Source organism: Octopus sinensis, linkage group LG23, assembly GCF_006345805.1.
Source record: "Octopus sinensis linkage group LG23, ASM634580v1, whole genome shotgun sequence".
Taxonomy (NCBI): Eukaryota; Metazoa; Mollusca; class Cephalopoda; order Octopoda; family Octopodidae; genus Octopus; species Octopus sinensis.
The window spans coordinates 13,488,845-13,511,344 of NC_043019.1; the positions used below are offsets into that span (position 1 = coordinate 13,488,845).

Below are 22,500 nucleotides of genomic sequence, written 5' to 3' on the forward strand. Positions count from 1 at the left end.
CATCATCATCATCATTGAACGTCCGCTTTCCATTCTGGCATGGGTTGGACAGTTCAACTGAGGGTCTGGCAAGCCAGGAGGTTGCACCAGGCCCCACTCTGATCTGGTAAGGTTTCTAACAACAACCACTCTGAGAGTGTAGTGGGGGATTTTTATATGCAACTGGTACGGGGGGGGGCAGTCAAGTAAGTCCACTGTTCATACTTAGAAAGAAATTGTAGAGCAGGTGTGAGAGGTTAGATCTGGTCAGTTTGAACATAAAACAGGTAGGAATTTGGGGCCAGATATAGGTTAAAATATTAACTAAAAGAGGGTGGCGAGCTGGCAGAAACGTCAGCACACCGGGCGAAATGCTTAGCGGTATTTCATCTGTCTTTACGTTCTGAGTTCAAATTCTGCCGAGGTCAACTTTGCCTTTCATCCTTTCGGGGTCAATTAAATAAGTACCAGTTACACACTGGGGTCGATATAATCGACTTAATCCATTTGTCTGTTCTTGTTTGTCCCCTCTGTGTTTAGCCCCTGCGGGTAGTAAAGAAATAGGTATTTCGTCTTTCTTCACATTCTGAGTTCAAATTCCGCCGAGGTCGACTTTGTCTTTTATCTTTTTGGAATCAATAAATTAAGTACCAGTTGCGTACTGGGATTGATCTAATTGACTGGCCCCTCCCCAAAATTTCGGGCCTTGTGCCTAGAAAGGAATATGAGCTAAAAGGTTTAAAAAAATAGGTACTGGGGTTGAATTGCTCAACTAGAATACTTCAAGATGATGCCCCAGCATGGCCACAGTCAAATGACTAAAACAAGGCAAAGATAATAGATAAAAGATTTGCAAAGTACTTAAATGTTTTGTTTCGGGTTCTTTTTTCTTTGGTTTTTTTTTTTTTTTTTCCTCTTGTTATTTTTTCCATGCTGTTTTCTCCAAAACTTTTTGGAATTCCCAGCGTGTAAGAATATCTTATGTCGAAGTCAAACTTAAAACGTTAACGAAACATTTCAAGTCGAATCGAGCCAACGCCAAGACACCATCAATAGTAATTCCATGACGAAATATATTTGAATTCTACTTAGATATCATTCTTCTCTTAAGACAAGAATAAAAATTCTCAATGCAGGAATCCTTTGTCACAGCAGTTTGCTTATTTTGCATGTGTCGGCGACTTTCCGATAACGTCTTATGTCTTCGTTTGTCGTATCATTCCTCTTCGTTTCCGCATGTTGTTTCACTAATTAAAACATATTGAAATTGTGCGCCTGTTTTTGTTTTGTTTTTATTTTTGCCTTTTCCTCTCAGTTTGAGTGTGTGTGTGTTGTGTGTGTGTGTGTGTGTGTGTGTAGATATAAATGTGTGTGTATATGCACATGGATACATGTGCATACATGTATGTGTGTAAGTATATATGTATGTATAGATTTATTTGTGTATATATATATATATATACATATATATATATATATATATATATATATATATATATATCTGTATATATGTTTATGTATGAATATATCTGTATGTATATGTATGAATATATTTGTGTGCATATATATATATAGACAAATGTTATATATATAACATTTGTGTGTGTATCATCATCATCATCATCATTGTGTATATATATATATATATATATATATATATAAACATTTGTGTGTATATATATATATATATATAATATATATATATACATATATATATAAACATTTGTGTGTGTGTATGTATGTATATATATATATATGTACACACACATATATATATGTGTGTGCATATATATATATATATATATATATATATATACACACACATATATGTATGTATAGAATTGTGCATACAATTGTATGTGTGTGTGTTAATATATAATACATTTAGCAACATAGAGAAACCATTTCATCTATAGTCTACATCTCTGGCTTTTTATTTATTTCCATCCCCCCACCGTCCCACCCCACCCGTCCCTCTCACTCGTTATATACTCTTTGGCTCACCTTTAATAATCATATTATAATTTTCTGAGATGCCAATTAAGCTTTCATTTGCTTAACTAAACCCCCCCACACACACATACACACACTTCCCAACATACATGTAAATCCATTCAACATTTGTCTCTCTCTCTCTCTGTTTCTCTCTCTCTCTCTGTTTCTGTCTTTTTATCTCTGTCTCTCTCCCTCTCTCTCTGTCTCTTCCTCTATGTCTCTCTCCCTCTCTCTCTCTTCCTCTATTTCTCTCTCCCTCTCTCCCTCTCTAAGACGGAATTCTTTGTCTAGTCTTCTTCATTCTTCGCATTTGTCTTGTAATTCTAAAGAAGCCAAACCAAATGACGTAAAATGTCTGGCAGTATTCAATGCCATTCTCTTCACACTGCTATGATTTTAGATTTTGGGGTTTAAAATTCTTTGGCCTTTAATCCATGTAATTCTTCAAAAGAAATCTTCGTCGGTCCAGTTTTGGTTAGTATGCTTTTGTCTGTGAATTCTTTATTGTCTGTTAGGGTTTTGATTCTGTTTCGTTTTGGTTTTTGGTTTGCGTCAGTCAGGCATGGCTGTGTGGTAAGAAGCTTGCTTCCAAACCACATGGTCCCAGGTCCAATCCTACTTGCATGGAACTTTGAGCAAGTGTCTTCCACTGTAGCTTCAGGCTGACCAAAGCCTTTTAAGTGGATTTGGTAGATGGAAACTGAAAGAAGCCTGCCGTATGTGTGTGTATATATATATATATATATATATATATATACCGGAGTAAACACATAAATGTGAAACAAGGTGGAAAAAAGAGTACTCAAATACCAGTGGTAGAGTAATATGCTTTATTTAGATTCTAGCAAAAACTGTCCGATGAACAGCAACGGGAAACTCAGAGTAACAGGTTTTGTTGAATTTTTTGCTGCTTTAAATAAAGTATATAAATATATATATATATATATATATATATATATATATATATATATATATATATATATATATACATACACAACATATAACAAGGGCCCTTGTTTTTTTCTTTTTTTTTCTATTTTTCTTTTGCCCTTGTTTATAAGTTGTTTATAAATTTAACCTTTAAAGGTATTTTTTTAATATGCTGGCCATTGATAGAATTTTTTCGAAAAATTTTATCCTATATTAGGTGTGTACACACATATATATACATATATATATATATATATATATATATATAGTGTGTGTTGTGTCTGTTTGTCCCCCACCACTGCTTGACAGCTGATGTCAGTGTGTTTATATGCCTATAACTTAGCGGTTCAGCATAAGAGACCGACAGAATAAGTACTAAGCTTAAAAATAAAATAAAAAATAAGTACTGGGGTTGATTCAGAGATAAAATTCCTCAAGGTGGTGCCCCAGCATGGCCACAATGCAATGATTGAAGCAAGAAAAACATAAAGGACTATTAAGTTGCTATTTGGAAATTTTAGTGGAAGGATTTTAATACAGACCACTTTAGAAGATGAGGTTTAAAACACAGAACCAGGTGCTGCTTCATGCAGTTTAAAGAAAACTATAATTATCAGAAGTTACATAATTGCATCTAGTTCTTCATTTATTCATGATGCAAACAGCCCTTCTCTCCTTGCTGTTAAATACAGCAGGGGTTCCCTGCATCATGATTAATTCTTCAAGAGGCTGCCCTCTTTGCTGACAGGCCCACCCGCTGCAGCTATTAACTTCCTGCTGGGTTACATAATGGAGAGAGAGGGTTGCAGGTGCCACGAATTGTGCTTTCTTCTAACTAGACTCAAAGCTCATGCAATGTTCTTCGTAGACGCTCTTCGTTCAATGATTATGCCATAAAAATTTAGAAATTCTGAAAGGGAAACGCTCCCAGACAATCTGACCAAATGCTGCTTTCGACAGTAATAAGGGACTAGAACAAACATATAGAGTAAGGGGCCCGCCTGTGAGGATATAGAGGAATCATGTGACAAAACGGTCAAATAGGGTCCTGAAAAGTAAAGTAGCAAAGTAAGAACACCACCAGAAAATCTGGCAAATATGTGAATGGTATTTCTATACTTATATAAATTCTTGTTAAAAAAATCCTGTCTTTAATAACTCGGACATTATTAAACCAGTGTTTGGAATATAAATTAACAAGGCGGAGAGCTGGCAGACTCTTTAGTATGCCAGGCAAAATGCTTACCGCTATTTTGTTTGTCTTTGTGTTCTGCATTCAAATTCCGCCGAGGTTGACTTTGCTTTTCATCCTTTCAGGGTTGATAAAATAGATACCTGTTGAGCACTGGGGGGTCAATCTAATCAACTTAACCCCTTCCCAAAAACTTCTGACCTTGAACCAAAATTTGAAACCATTATTCATCATCATCATCATCATCATCATTTAACGTCCGCTTTCCATGCTGGCATGGGTTGGACAGTTCGACTGAGGACTGGCAAGCCAGGAGGTTGCACTAGGCTCCAGTCGGATCTGGTAAAGTTTCTACATCTGGATGCCCTTCCTAACACCAACCACTCTGAGAGTGTAGTGGGGGATTTTTTACATGCCACTGGTACCGGGGTGGGGGGAGCCAGTCAATCTCTTTCAGTTGAAGTAGTTGTTGTGGGTATGTGGGTATTTTGAAAATATGACTGTGCCCTTTTGGCGAGGTTTAGTATCTTTTCAGCTACCCTGCCAGGGATATGGCAAGGTCGTGGAACTGCAGCATGGTGGATTGTGAAGAGGTTGTGGAAGAACTCAACAGTGATTTTGAGTAGTGGAATCCTAGGAGATTAATAGCCAGGATCACCAAGCTCTGTCAGGAGACTGACCATAATGCATCCACAGGGACAGCATCCGTGGTTGGATAATCAGATAATGAAAGGATTCCACTGTGACTGAAGCTCCTTGTTCAGATTCGCAGTAATGGAATTGGATGGCAAAAGAGGGTCATGGGAAACCCTGAAAGCTGTGTGACCAAAGGGAGAGAGAGAGAGAGAGAGAGAGAGCGCAACTGTGGCTTTTAAGCGTATGAGTGATTAGAGATGTTACAGCAAAATAACTGTTAGGCTTTCAACCATCCAAATGAGAAACTTTCATCTTACTGGTGACTTAGTTTAGAAGAGAGTTTTCATTGTGAACAGATATTGTAGAAGCATTGAGAAATAGAAGAATTGTCTTTATTAATGTCTACTAAATGCAATATATATTTATAGACAAAACAGAGACAACTGAAGAAGGGGAATATTCTTTGTGTTGTATGTCTTGTACTCTGTTTTTTTGGTGTTTGAAAAAAATGTTTGTTTCCATGTTTTTGTTTCTCATTGTGTTCAACATTTTTTTATGTCCTGTACCCATATATGCATGTATATATACATATATATGTAGGTATGTACATATATGTATGTATATATGCATATATTTATATAATATTTATATTATCATATGATCAAACGCCACGCATCCTTTTCCAAGTAAGTTTTATATATATATATATATATATATATATATATATACCGGAATAAACACATAAATGTGAAACAAGGTGGAAAAAAGAGTACTCAAATACCAGTGGTAGAGTAATATGCTTTATTAAAGCAGCGGAAAATTTTCCGCTGCTTTAATAAAGTACATATATATATATATATATATATGTATGTATGTATAATCCTTTCTACTACAGGCACAGGGCCTGAAAGTTTGGGTGAAGGGACTAGTCGATTACATTGACCCCAGTGTTGCACTGGTACTTAGTTTTTCGACTCCAAAAGGATGAAAAGCAAGGTCGACCTCGGTGGAATTTGAATTTAGATTGTCAAGGTAGATGAAATACCACTGGGCATATATATATGTATATAATACCTACACATACATAGGTATGTGTTTGTGCTTTTATATATATGCCAACACATATTTGCATACACACTGATACATATATCCATTTATATACATACAGTAAACTGGTTGGCATTTGGAAGGGCATCCAGCTGTAAAAACCATGAGGCTGGTGGCACGTGAAAAGCACTGAGTCCACTCTGTGGGGTGGTCAGTATTAGGAAGGGCATCCAGCTGTAAAAACTGTGCCAAAATAGATACAGAAGTCTGGTGCAGTCTTCTGCCTGGCCATCCAACCCATGCCAGCATTGAAAGCAGACATTAAGCGATAATGAGGATGATATATATATTTGACTTATAATACCAGCCGTGAGAATATACACTTGATGAAAGAATATACAAAAACAGATGCATGTATAGGTATAAAATGCTTGATATGAAATAATTAATGTCTATGGTACATATACATACATACACACACACACATATATGCATACACACTCATATTAATGTATAATATCTCGACCCCAATACTTGATGTGTGAACATATAGATATATCAGTGTATACATACACACACTCATATAAAGTGTTTGACCTACAATAATTGATGTGTGTGTACACATACATATGCACGTATATGCATACACACTCGTATTTATATGTAATATTTTACCTACAATACTTGTGTAAAAATATGCAAATATGTATAAATATATGTGTGTTTATGTGTATATATCTATATGTATATATACATACATGCACACACATATATACGTACAACCGTGCATATATATATCATTTGTTTAAGCGGCAATATTTTATGATGCAGTTCATGTGTGTGTATACACTCACAAACACATACATGCACACATACCTATATATATGTATGTGTGTACGCACCTATAAGTGTGTCTGTATATACAAAAAATATATATATGCACACCTGTGTGTGTATAAATATATCATCATCATCATCATCATCATTTAGCGTCCGTTTTCCATGCTAGCATGGGTTGGACTATATATGGCACATAAAAAACACCATCCGAGCGTGGCCGTCTGCAGCCTCGTCTGGCACCTGTGTCGGTGGCACATAAAAACACCGTCCGAGCGTGCCGTCTCTGCCAGCCTCGTCTGGCACCTGTGTCGGTGGCACATAAAAAACACCATCCGAGCGTGGCCGTTCTGCCAGCCTCGTCTGGCACCTGTGTCGGTGGCACATAAAAAACACCATCCGAGCGTGGCCGTTTGTCGGCCTCGTCTGGCACCTGTGTCGGTGGCACATAAAATCACCCACTACACTCTCGAAGTGGTTGGCGTTAGGAAGGGCATCCAGCTGTAGAAACACTGCCAGATCTGACTGGACTGGTGCAGCTTTCGGGCTCCCCAGACCCCAGTTGAACCGTCCAACCCATGCTAGCATGGAAAGCGGACGTTAAATGATGATGATGATGATATATGTGTGTGTACACCTATATATGTGTGTGTGTATATATATGCACTCCTATGTATGTGTGTGTATATATGTGTATAAATATATATATACACTCACACATACACACACACACATATATATATATATAAATGTATGCAACTATACACAAACACATGCACGGGACCACCAATTTTTGTAGGTCAAATAGATTATAATGTCCCTATTTCAAAATCATTGAGAGGCGAACCTCCTGAGAAATCTAAACAAGAAATGTCTTGTCTTGTGCTGTAGGTGGTGGTGGTGGAGGCAGTGGTGGTGTAGGTGGCGGTGGCGGCCAAATAGGTGGAATAGGTGGAGTGTGAGGGGAGTATTATAGAGTAGTGGGGAGAGAGTGTGTGAGGAAGGGGAGGAGTTATTGTGTAAAGGAGAAAGAGTAAGGAAAGTAATACTGCTTCAGTAATGGTTTCGGAACATTTTGGAGTGTGTTGCACACAGACACACACACACACACACACACACACACAATCTCACACTCACACACACAGACAATCTCACTCAAACACACATACACGCACCTACAAACACATGCACACACACAGTCTCACACAAACACTCACGCAGACACACACACACAATCTCACACAAACATACACACACACACACACAATCTCACACAAACACTCACGCAGACACACACAATCTCACACAAACATACACACACACACAATCTCACACAAACATACATACACACACAAACACATGCACACACACAGTCTCACACAAACACTCACGCAGACACACACACACAATCTCACACAAACATACACACACACACACACAATCTCACACAAACACTCACGCAGACACACACACACAATCTCACACAAACATACACACACACACACAATCTCACACAAACATACATACACACACAAGCACATGCACACACACAATCTCACACAAACACTCACGCAGACACACAATCTCACACAAACATACACACACACACACAATCTCACACAAATATACACACACACACAAGCACATGCACACACGCAGTCTCACACAAACACTCGCACAGACACACACACACAACAATCTCACACAAGCATACACAATCTCTCGCACACAGACACACACAGATACACACACACACACACACATACATACATACACATGCTCATGGTTCTTAATCTCACTTGCATATATATTTGCACATACGCACACTCAAGCATGCACACGTACACACACTGTGACGTATTTACGCACTTAAATGCACACACAAACCCTCATATGCACGCTTATGCATAGATGCACTTTTTACACAGAAACTCACACATACAAATACGTACAGGCATGCATACTCCTAGATACACTTAGGGACACATCTACGCATGCACATACACACACATGTATGCAGACATGCATACATATAGACACACAGCTATAGTTATCTATATACAAATACAAATGTATATACCTATATACATTCTCACAGTAAGAGATGCACTTACATATTCTTTTACTTCTTTCAATCATTTGATTGTGGCCATGCTGGAGCACTGTCTTGGGAAAATTCTCCGTAACATTCCTAGTTGGGCATAGTCTTTTATTCTTTTATTTGTTTCAGTCATTTGACTGTGGCCATGCAGGAGCAATGCCTTTAGTCGAGCACATATATATATACAAGGAAGTGCTGAAAAGTTCTTGGCTTTGGGTTTTGGGTAAAAGAAAATATACGAAGATCAATCAGTAAATTATGATTTTATTCAACATATTCCCCTCCTCTCAGATTCACACACTTATTGCAGTGGTCCTTCAGTTTTTCTAAGTCTTGTAAAAGACCTCGGAAGTTTGTCCTTCCAACCAGGTTTTTTGCAATACCCTTAAAGCCAGGAACTTTTCGAGCATCGCCTTTGTACAACATATTCACTCATACACAGACATGCACATACTAAGTACACTTACACATATATATATATAAACTCACACACATTAAGCATAGACACAGGTATGCATATAGACATTCATACAGAAACACATATAGATACACACAGATACCTGCATTCTCACTCGCACACTGATCCAAGTATTCACTTTGACATTCCTACCCCCTCTCTCTCTCTCTCTCTCTCTCTGCCCACCCCCTCTCTCTCTGTCTCTTTTACTACTGTTTGCCCTTTGGACACGGGTGGGGGTAAGGTAAGTTCATCTTTACTTAGTAACTGAAGAAGCCCACCTCATCCGCTACCTCCACGCAAACTGGTGTCCTTCTCCGTTTTTTGTTCCTCCGAGCATGGGACAATTTCAAGTCAACTTCAAAAGATGCATACATACACACACACACTGCCAAATATCTCTCTCTTTCCCTATCTCACTCTCTCATTATATATATTTATATATATATGTGTGTGTGTGTGTGTATATATATGTGTGTGTGTGTGTATGTATGTATGTATATATATATATAATATATATATATATATAATATAAATTAAAAAAGCATCTAATGAAAACACATTCATTAATTACAGGGTGTCCCTCTGGTGCTCTTGCCTTATTATTGCTATTATCCCATCCACCCTCCCTCTCCTCTGCATTGTACTATATTTCACCATCAGAAGTAGCAATGGTGGTGGTGGTGTTAGTAGTAGTAGTCTTCCATAATTTAGATGTGGTCTGGTCCACTGAGAATTATTCTGCAGTCATTTTAGTTGAGCAAGACCAGACAGACAGGCAGACGCACAGACAACATAGACAGACCTCGTTCCATCCCACCCACCCCCACAAAAAAACGTGTGCGCACATACACTGTATCATGGAGGACAGACAGGATAATTAGATAACTTAAGAGAAACAAAATGTTATTTCTGCAAGGAGCACAGTGTGATGGGGGTGGGCAGAAGGGGGAAGTATTGGGCTGTGGGGCTCGGGTGGGGTGGAGTATTCCCACCATATTTATCTCTTGTTTTACTTACCGACTTCTCAAATGCTTCTGTTTGTGATAATAGCTTCTCAATATACACATACATACATAATTATACATATACATATATATACACACATATATTGATACATACATAAGTATATATATATATACTTATCCAAACAGATCATACTACAAAGAAATACATGAAGCTGAATATGCATAGAGAGTATGTGGAGATTTATTCAAATTTATATAATATATATATATCTAAACACTTAACCGGTTTCACTTTTGATTTTCAAAACTGTTTTGTTATATGGAGCTGTGTTGCAAACTGCATCTTTTGTGGAGGTTGTTCTGAAAATTGCACGCATATATTTATGTATATATATATATATATATGTATGTATGTATATGTATGTATACATGCAGAATGAAAGAAAATGCGAAGTGGAGACTTTCAGATAATGAATATTTAAGTATCAATATATAGAAATTTATATTAATAGATCCACCTTACACATAGAACAAATGACAGGGAAAGTTAAAGAGACTGATGAACAGCTGTTTCTGGGGCCTTGGAGATCCATCCTAATGTTGGCAGATGTAGGTCATCACAATACGTGGCATACTGGATAAATTGAGCCGCTGTCGTCACGGTAGAGAATATCTTACATTTTAGGTCATTAAGGCAGCGAACTGGCAGAAATGTTAGCACGCTGGACGAAATGCTTTGCGGTATTTTACCTGCCGCTACATTCTCAGTTCAAATTCCGCCATGGTCAACTTTGCATTTCATTCTTTCGGGGTCGATTAAATAAGTACCAGTTACACACTGGGGTCGATATAATTGACTTAATCCATTTGTCTGTCCTTGTTTGTCCTCTCTGTGTTTAGCCCCTTGTGGGCAATAAAGAAATAGATATCTTACATTTTAGGTCATAATTCCAAGAAGTTCAAAGGTGGAATGGTCACAATGTACTTCCTCACATCGTTGTAGCTTTTGAATGTGGCCATCACCGCTGACTAGGCCGGCAAGCCAATGTTCCTCCTGGATTGAATGCCAGTTCATCACACAGTTGCCTATTTACAGTTGCCCTACTAAGCAAGGTTTGCACCCCATCTCCCTTGGGAAAAAAAAACACTGGTCTTAATAGACGACCATTTCCATGTGTTAGGTGCACGGCTCTCTTTGCCTCAGATAATAACCAATGAAAACCGGTGGGGATGCCATTAAACTCATTAGTTACTAATTAGCCATCCACTGTAATTAAGATTGATTACACAAGCTGGTCACCTTATTACTGCTGCTGCTGTAGCTGTGCTACATTCTTGGCATGCTAAATAGGGTTTCTGTGGAAAGGCTTATATCCCCGCATAAATATCTCTGTGTCTTGTTTGTTTTAGCATGAAGAATACAAGAATATATTTATAAGACATTTTGGCATTTTTCCATAGCTTCAGGTCACCCAAAGACTTGCAAATAAAAGTTTGGAGACATGAACTCTCATGAAGACAGCTGTATGTGTGTATGCATATATATATATATATATATATATATATATATATATATATATATATATATATATATATATATGTGTGTGTGTGTGTATATGTTTATGTATGTATATATGTGTGTGTGTGTGTGTGTGTATATGTTTATGTATGTATATATATTGTGTATATGTGTATGTATGTATATATATATGTGTGTGTGTGTGTATATGTATAGGTGTACATATGTTTGTGTATGTGTGCATATAGGTATATGTGTCTGTATATAGGTATAAGTATATATCTACATAGGTAAATGTTTGTATGTGCATACATATATATATATATATATAAAACTGAATCTTTATATATGTATGTGTATATATACAATATATATATAATATATATATATATATATATATATATATAATATTATCAACATATATATATCTTATACATGTATGCTTGCCCAAATCTTATTTAAGTATATATGTATGCATGTGTATATACATATTATATATATATATATATATATATATATAATAATATAAGCAGTGTATATTTATATATGTATGTATATATGGTTGTATATGTTATTGACGTCATAAGAAAATGGCAGAGTCAAGATAGCATGAAAATATTCGGTTTTGAAGTTGTTTTATCTCGAAACAGATGAAGCTATAAATAATACAGCCTATAAAATATTGATTTAAAAACACACACTTTGGATTGGAAAACGTCAAATGCTGCCATTGGACCAAGGGTACAAGGGTTCAAATCCCATGCGCAGCCTTTGGCTTTCTTTGTCCAAAGGGTTTTTTTTAAAGCTAATGTTTACAACCTGTTATTTATAAGCTTTAGCTGTGATTTTATTCTTTTTTTTTTTTTTAGTTATTTCAGTCATTAGACTATGGCCATGCTGGGGCACCGATTTGAAGAGTTTTTAGTTGAGTGAATCGACTTATTTTCTTTGTAAGCCTGGTCCTTATTCTATCAGTTTCTTTTGCTGAACTGCTAAGTTACAGCGACGTAAACACACCAACACTGGTTGTCAAGCAGTGGCGGGGGACAAACACACATATAAGGTGTGGCTGTGTGGTAAGAAGCTTGCTTCCCAACCACAGGGTTTTGGGTTCAGCCCTTCCTAACACCAACCAGTGGCTACCGGGTGCTTTTCTTTCTGGCTACCAAGACTAGTGAGGCTATTACACAGTTTGCAAGACTATGCAGTCTTTTTAGTAACAATATACTGAAGAAATTGGCAAGGTTTTTACAGCCGGATGTCCTTCCAAACGCCAACCACTTCACAGTATGGATGGATGCTTTTTTAAGTGACACCAGCACTGACATGGTCACCGAGTAATTTGCAAGACAAAAGTCTTTTGAGAGGGGAGGAGGCATTGGAGGAGAGAGAGACACACACATACAATAGGCTTCTTACAGTTTCCATTTACAAAATCCACTCAAATCTATGGTAAGCTTGAGGCTATAGTAGAAGACACCTGCCCAAGGTACCATAGAATGAGACTGAACTTGGACCCATGTGGCTGGAAAGCAGACTTATTACTACATAGCCATGCCTGTATGTTTGAGATGGCAGAATCAGTGTCTTAAGGCAGCAAGCTGGCAGAAATGTTAACACGCTGGGCAAAATGCTTAGTGGTATTTCGTCCGTTGTTACGTTCTGAGTTCAAATTCCGCTGGGGCCAACTTTGCCTTTCATTTTTTCGGAGTCAATTAAATAAGTACCAGTTACGCACTGGGATTGATATAATTGACTTAATCCGTTTGTCCTTGTTTGTCCTCCATGTGTGTAGCCCCTTGCAGGCAGTAAAGAAATAGGTATTTTGTCTGCCGTTATGTTCTGAGTTCAAATTCCGCCGAGGTCAACTTTGCCTTTCATCCTTTCGGGGGTTAATAAATTAAGTACCAGTTACGCACTGGGGTTGATATAATCGATTTAGTCCCTTTGTCTCTCCTTGTTTGTCCCCTCTATGTTTAGCCCCTTGTGGGCAGTAAAGAAATAAGAATCGGTGTCTTGAACAAATACCTTTTGGTATTTACTTCTGGAGCAATCACTTCCCTTCACGCCTGGTTAACTTGGCTTTTTTTTTATCCTCAGAAAGATTCGTAACAAAGTATTATGATTTGATACAATCAACTAAGCAATTTCTTGAGAATGGTGCCCCAGCATGGCCACAGATGAATGACTACAACTGATAAAAGGAAATTATTAAAATATTTTTACACAAAATCGTTACAGATTTTCCTTCAGTTTTTTTTTTTTGGTTTTAATAATTTTTTTTCTTTTTGCTGATTGCGTTAAATTACTTTAATTAAAAGAATGAAATATAATTATTAATTAATTAAAATTTTTTTTTTGTAATTTTAGGTATGATTATAAAAAACTCTTGCATAATGCAACATTCTGCCTGGTGCCAAGAGGAAGGAGACTGGGATCATTCCGGTAAGATGATTTCACTTCTAAAGTTTTTTGGGGTTTTTTTTTTGTTTTTGTTTTTGAAATTCATGAAAGAATATTATTGAAGTTTTGAACAAAGTTATAAAATTCAAAAATTTTTAAATTGGAAATGAATTTTTTTCCATGCTAGTATGAGTTGTGAAACTTAATTTTGAAAATATAACTATTTTATTTATTGTTTGAGTAATTATGGATACAGGAAAAAAGTATGACCATGTGATTACAGATCATTTTGCGAAATAAGATGTTCCAGTTTCAATCCCACCACACAGCACACATAACCTATATTGATACTTTTGTACATACACTCAAAAGAATCTACTTGCATATATATATGTGTGTGTGTATGTGTGTGTCAAAATAGAGGAGTGTGTAAAAAATATTTGGTATTATTTATTCAACATTACACATGCTTCATTTGCTAATAGTAATTATAAGATTGTACATGTAGGAGAAATATATAAGATATCACCTATTAGAAATTCTTCAGACAGAGAATCAAATAATGTACAAATTTGTAACTCCTATTAGCAAATGGAACACATGTAATGGTGAATGAATATGGCAAAAGATTTTTCCAGTTTTTCATTTTGATATGCAATTACACTACAAATTTTATCTTCCTGTATTTTTCAACTCTTGTACATTCCTCACACAATTGGATGGTGACCCTATCTCCCTATCTACATACTATATATATATATATATATACTTGCATAGAAATATATAAACAGACCTGAAGTTGTAAATGATGTCAAACAGACTTTGACAAATTGATTGGTTAAATGGTTATCCAATTGATTAATAATAATAAAAGAAGTGAAATACAACCTATGTATGTGTCCATTATTGGCATAATGACCCTCCCTAACCTATGAGTTCACATCAAGAATCTTGTGAGCCAAATACAAAAATGAAATATATATACATACATACACACATCATTTACTGTGAGTCTTTGGTGGTGTGTGTTTTTTTTTTTTTTGTAATTTCTCTTAAATTATCATCAGCTTCATAGTATTGTATTCCCCAACATATAATGACAATTTGATTAGGTAATTAAGCTTGGTTTTATCCCAGATGAACTAAAACATGTTACTTGAACATGAAACTTGAGTTGCTGTCAGGAATTAAACCACTATACATAAAACATATACACATACACATCACACACATATATCCCCACCCCCATATGGATTGTATCTTGGGTAGATTTAACGTCCTGCACAGTTTACATGAAATTGGGTACCTTTATCCAAGTTCCTTCTGCTGAAAGGACCAGGGCAGGTTTCCAGTTGAAAGAACCAGGGTGGGTCCTCTGATCTTTGTTCAATTTCCTTCCACATGTTTCAAGTTCTGCTGAAAGGTCAGGGGTGCGAATCTTCCTCTTTGACTGTACCACAGAAAGGAAATGGTTTAAATTGTGTTGTGCTTTGAGGGAAAGACACTTGGGCGACGGTTGGCTGGGGAACCAAATGTTTTTCTTGATATACAGTGTCCGTAAACCAGACAGAATGGTCTTGTTAGAAATTACTTTCAATCAGAACTGACCTGGAATAAACTAGGCTGCCGGTAACAACAATAACACAAGACAGCTGCTCTGTCTTTTGGTAGCCTTAGGCATGAAAATAAAGACGGTAAATCTTTTAAAAAATGAAATAAAATAACAGCCAGCTTTTGTCATCTTTGATAGCTTGATAGAATTTCTAGATTTTGATGTCACTTCAGTGGTTTGTTTGTCCTTTCCTTTTCAGAAAATGCCTAATAGTTTAATTTATCTTAGCAATATATATATATATATATATATATATATATATATATATATATATATATATTAATAAATAAAACATATGCATATATATATACATATATGTACGTACCTACCTCTACATGTATATATACACGCATATATGTATGTATATGCATGTATATATATTTATGTATATGTATATGTGTGTGTGTATATATATGTGTATATGTATGTACATGTGTGTATATATTTATATAGATAGATAGATAAATAGATAGATAGGTAGATAGATGTATATATATATTTATATATATTGGATATCTCAGAAATATATATATATATATATTTCTGAGATATCCAAGGAGTGGCTTGTCTCTGAATCCATCATTTTCTGTACATTAGTTGTTGTTGTTGTTGTTGTTGTTGTTGCTTCTTCTATTCTTGTTGTTGTTGTTAGTTGTCTGTCTGCTCCTCTTCTTCCCAGGCGCCAACGTCTCCAGAAACGTCTCTGTTCTGTTCTATCTTTAAAACCATTTCCCTTTGCCCAGTCAGTCTTTCGTTTCTAAAAACCTTCAGCGTCCTTGTGTTTTTGGTGTTGTTCTTCCGTTTGCTGGACGTGAGTTAGTCTAATGTCACCAACAACAGTCGTCAAGTTAGAAAATGACAACTCATACGTACACACACACGCACGCACACACACACACACACACACACACTACTTGTGTGTGTGTGTGTGTGTGTGTGTGTGCGTGTGTGGAGGCGCAATGGCCCAGTGGTTAGGACAGTGGATTCATGTTCGTAGGATCGCGGTTTCGATTCCCAGACCGGGCGTTGCAAGTGTTTATTGAGCGAAAACACCTAAAAAGCTCCACGAGGCTCCAGCAGAGGGTAGTGGCTATCCCTGCCATACTCTTTCGGTCTCATTTACAGCACAATAGCACAATACTTATTTCTTTATTACCCACAAGGGGCTAAACATAGAGGGGACAAACAAGGACAGACATAGGTATTAAGTCGATTACATCAACCCCGGTGCGTAACTGGTACTTAATTTATCGACCCCGAAAGGATGAAAGGTAAAGTCGACCTCGGTGGAATTTGAACTCACAACGTAACGGCAGACGAAATACTGCTAAGCATTTCGCCCAGCATGCTAACGATTCTGCCAGCTCGCCGCCTTGTGTACGCCTCATAGTACTGAGGGTAAGAAAGTAAACTGCATGTAAAGTGTCTTTCTTTTATCTTTTACTGGTTTCAGTTGTTTGACTGCGGTCATGCTGGAGCACACCTTGAAGGGTTTAGTTAAACAAATTGACCCCAGTGCTTATTCTATCACCCTCTTTTTGCCGATCTGCTAAGTTATGGGAGACATAAACAAATACCAGTTGTCAAGTGGCTTTGACAAACACAAAGGCACACATACACACACACACTTGTGGGCTTCTCTTGGGTTTTGTGTATCAAGCCTTCTCGCAAGGCTTTGGTCAACCCGAGGCTGTAGTAGAAGACACTTGGTCACAGGGCTACACAGTGGAACTGAACCCGGAACTATGTGCTTGTGAAACAAGCTTCTTACCTCACAGCCGTACCTGCACCTATGTGTGTGTGTGTGTGTGACTTTGAATTTGTTGAGGTAGATTTTTTGCAGTTAGATGCCCTTCCTGTCACTAACTCTATATACATATATACACACACACACACACACACACACATATATATATATAGACACACACACACACATATATATATATACACACACACACTCACATATATATATATGCACACACACACACACACTCACACACATGTGTGGTTGAAAAATATAACTTGATACTTTTATATCCTTATTTATTTTTCTCTGAGCTCAGCCATGTCATGCAGTTCTGGGGTAGGTTTAGGTGTCAAAGGGCACGGAGCTGTGACAAACCACCTTCCTCAGCACACACACACACACACACATACACATGCCAACCACACAGACACACCCACCCACCAACCACTCTGTGCCTAAATTTACATTGGGGATCTGATATCGTTTATGTCGGGTGTTGATTTTCACTTTGGTTCCAACAGCCCCCAACTCCCAGGGACAGAAAATCTGCTCCCAGTACATTTCATTCAACCAACACCAAAACATACATACATACACACATGCATGCATACATACATGCACATTCATTCATTCATACATACATACACACATGTCTCAATTAAGATTGAATTTTTATAAAATTAGTATCTCGTTTGACTCAGACATCCAAAAGAGTACTTAATTGCCTGAGATTAGTAATGTATGTGTGTGGGCTTAGTGTGGTCCTTATTATTTGTGGTAGGATGCACTATGAGGGGGTTTTCAAAACAAGGGTCAAATGAGGAGAAGCCGTAATGGAAACACATAGAAACTGACAGCAGTGGAATATAATATATTTGTCCTCTTTTCGCTTGAAACTCTTTTGGAAATTGAATTAATTTTCCAAACCTTCTCCCTATTTGAACTTAACCCTTTTGATATCAGCCTTTCTGAGACTACCCTTGGCTCTATAATTCAAGCTTCCTGTTTTAAAGTGATTGAAATTTAAGCATTCCATTGAGATTTCATGTTAATTTCTATTCCAAATGCTAACTCGTTAACGACATGGTTGTTTTATTGAATTCTTCGTTTGTGTTTTTTTAACATTAATTGAAAACATGGCAGTGTATTTCAACAGATATATGGTAACTAAAGGATTAGAGTGATCCATATTAACCCTTTAGTGTTCAGATTACTCTGTTAAATGCAATATTTTTTTACTCAAATTGTTTTTAATTAACCCTGCATTATCTTATAGCTTTTGAGGTTTCAATGATGTGATTGTTTATTTTTAGAATGACATTGTAGGGTAGGTGTGAGAGGCCAGATATCGCCAGTTTGAATATAAAACATAGAATATTTGGGCCGGATATGGCTGGTTTAAACACTAAAGGGTTAAAGCCTTCAATGCAAATTCCTTGTTAATTTATGTTCCAAACGCCAGCTTAATAATGACCAAGACTTAAACGACATCTAATATCTTTTACTTGTTTCAGTCATTAGACTGCAACCATGCCGGGGCACTGCCTTTAGTTGAACAAATTGACCCCAGTACTTATTCTTTGTAAGCCTAGCACTTATTTTATTGGTCTCTTTTGCCAAACCGCTAAGTTACAGGGACACGAACACACCAACATCAGATATTGAAGCATCAATCAGTCTTTGGATCCATCAGATGTATCTACCTGGTACTTACATTTTTTTATAAACCTGGTACTTATTCTATCGGTCTCTTTTGCTGAACTTTTTAAGTTAATTGGGCGCAAACACTCTAGCATCAGTTGTCAAGTGGTGGTGGGACACACCACACACACACACACATACATATACATATATACATATAGGGAGAGTTCACGAAAAAAACAAAAAACGAAGACAGGTGGTGTACAAAACAAACAGATGTATTAGTATAACACTCAGGAATAGAAAAAGTCTTTTACGTTTTGAGCCTACACTCTTCCACAGAAAGGAACACAAAAAGAAACAAGGCGAGAAAAAAGGTGTGTGTGTATATATATATATATAATATATATATATATATATATATAGGGAGAGTTTACGAAAAAAACAAAAGACGAAGACAGGTGGTGTACAAGACAAACAGATGTATTAGTATAACACTCAGGAATAGAAAAAGTCTTTTACGTTTCCAGCCTATGCTCTTCTACAGAAAGGGACACAGAAAAAACAAGGAGAGAAAAAAAATGTGTGTAGTGGCTAACGATCTATCATGGCAACTGACTTCGGCCAGAAAGGTCACACACGAGCACGTATATATATATAATAATAATAATGATAATGATAATAGAAGGGTAAAATTTATTAATCAAATTAATTAATCAATTAATAAACAATTTTACCAAGTAGATCAGAATTTGAACTCAGAACGTGATGACAGACGAAATACCACTAAGCATTTCGCCCGGGCATGCTAACGTTTCTGCCAGCTCACTGCCTTAGAGTTAAGTTAGTATTGGTCATACCAAACAACACAGACACTGATATAGCCTTGAGAAAAAGACAACAACGATATGGGTGGTCATGGCTGGAGTGTTTTTGCTTTGTCAATCAGTGTTGGTCGGGTTTTTTAGACTAAACAAGTCAGAGACAAAAAGAAAGCGAGAGAGAGAGAGAAGCTGGAAGGAATCTCGAGTGTCAGAGAGGAAAGCAATTCATGTACCATACATTATTTTTTCTAGATTCTTAAAGAGGAAGTTCAAAGAGGGGGGTCCGGGGGTGGCGGGAAGTAGTGTGCTTCAGCCTCCTACCGCCACTCTTATGTCTTTTTCTTTCTCTCTCTTTTCTTTCTTTCTCTCTTTCTCTTCAGTCTAAGGAATTTCTAGAATGTATTTGTTGACACAAAAGTAGAACAGATCCATTTAACCTGACCCTATCTGTCGTCTGTGTGTGTGTGTATGTGTGTGTGCCCATGTGTATATGTGTGTGTATGTGTGTATGCATGTTGTATATATGTATGTGTATGTTTGTGTGTAAGTATGATGTATGTGTATATGCAAGTTGTATATATGTGTGTGTGTGTGTATTGTATGTTGTATATATCTGTGTGTATGTATATGTATGTTGTATAAGTGTGTGTGTGCATGTGTACATATGTATGCTGTATGTATGTGTGTGTATATGTATGCTACTGTATGTATGTGTGTATGTTTGTGTATATGTGTATACATATGTTGTGCATGGATATGTATATGTGTGTATGTTTGCATATGTTTATGTACATTGTATATATGCCTGCATTTATGTGTGTGTCCGTGTGTCCCACTCTTCACTTCTCACTTCCCACCCATCCATCTTCAATTTTTCTTCTCATCCTCATCACCACAACTCTGCAAACTCTCACTCTCTCTCACCCTCACCCCCACAGTATTGGGATTTTCTTATCATTATTTTGCACCCTTAGCATCTTCCCTCCCTCCCACCTCCTCACTTCCCTTCCCTCCCTTCTCAACCATTCAGTTATCTGTGGGTCCCAACCACCACTGCCACCAAGCATAGTACCCTTATATATATTGCTAACACCCCGCCCCTGCTTCCTAGTCCCCACACCAGTAGCACTTCTCACAGAATAACAAAACTTCTTATTAGCCCCCCCTCCACACACCATCACCACCATCCCCTCCACCTTGTCTCTTTTTATCTACTTGCACTGATGAATTGGTCACATGTGTTGGTTATTAAAGAGTGGTGGTGGTGGTAGTGCTCCTGTTGGTGGCAGTGGTGGTCATGAAAGGAGAGGTGAGGAATGGTATAGATAAACTCTTAAGTGTTAGCTAACGACTTAAGTAATGTAAACACCCCCACCCCACCCCCGCTGGACCAATACAGCCAAGAAGAGAGAGCTTCTTTGTAGTCACATGACCTCTTTAGAAATAGGAGTTAAATCACCTTCAAATCTATTTGGGGTTTTTTGACAGGGGGATGAGGGCAGATTTTTTATGTCATTTTTAACCCCCTGTCCTTATAGATGTTTGTTCCTTATTAATTAATTAATTAACTCCAGCTTGACAAAGTTTTGCACACATCAGCAAATTTATTCTTTGCTGTTTTTAAGTATAATGACAGCAGTTCTTAGTGCACTATGAACAACAGATTCAGCACGCATGGCTGATGAAGTGTAATAATGCAGAAACATGTCCTTAGTTATCTGACGACATTGTTCATAGTTCCATGGTGTTTGTTTTCGTACATTTTGTCTAATAGAATTTCTCTCCAGGAACAGTTTCTGGCATGAAGGTCTTTCCATGCCCTCCACTTCCAATCTTCCATATAAACATGTTTTTCATTCTTTTATTTGTTCCGGTCATTTGACTGTGGCCATGCTGGAGCACCGCCTTTAGTTGAACAAATTGACCCTAGTACTTATTCTTTGTAAGCCTAGTACTTATTTTATTGGTCCCTTTTGCCGAACCACTAAGTTACAGGGACACGAACACACGAACATCAGCTGTCGAGCGATGATGGCTGGGGAGGGAACACAGACACACACACACGCATATATGTACAGCAGGCTTCTTTCAGTTTCCGTCTACCAAATCCACTCACAAGGCTTTGGTTGACCCGAGGCTAAGTTACAGGGACACGAACACACCAACATCGGCTGTCGAGCGGTGATTGCTGGGGAGGGAACACAGACACACACACACACACACACATATATATATATACAGCAGGCTTCTTTCAGTTTCCGTCTACCAAATCCACTCACAAGGCTTAGGTCGACCCGAGGCTAAGTTACAGGGACATGAACACACCAACATCGGCTGTCGAGCGATGATGGGTGGGGAGGACCACAGACACACACACACACACATATATATACAGCAGGCTTCTTTCAGTTTCTGTCTACTGAATCCACTCACAAGGCTTTGGTTGGCCCGAGGCTGTAGTTGAAGACACTTGCCCAAGGTGCCACGCAAACCATTCTGCCCGTATCAGCATGGAACATGGACGTTAAATAATGATGAGAAGGAGGATTATTAAAAAGCCAAAATGGAGCCACATGATCCCTGTACTGACTCTGCGGTCCTTAATCATCATA

The 22,500-nt window shown here is 37.4% G+C and overlaps 1 protein-coding gene across 1 annotated transcript in view; it reads left to right on the forward strand.

Annotated features, from left to right (window-relative positions):
• LOC115223691 (exostosin-1) overlaps positions 1–22,500 on the forward strand; it is a gene marked incomplete at its 5' end in the record, with an annotated part of 177,277 nt that overhangs the window by 42,372 nt on the left and 112,405 nt on the right. The window contains one exon of the mRNA XM_029794364.2: positions 14,032–14,106. Coding sequence (XP_029650224.2) covers positions 14,032–14,106 — 75 coding nt within the window. The remainder of the gene's footprint in view (positions 1–14,031; positions 14,107–22,500) is intronic.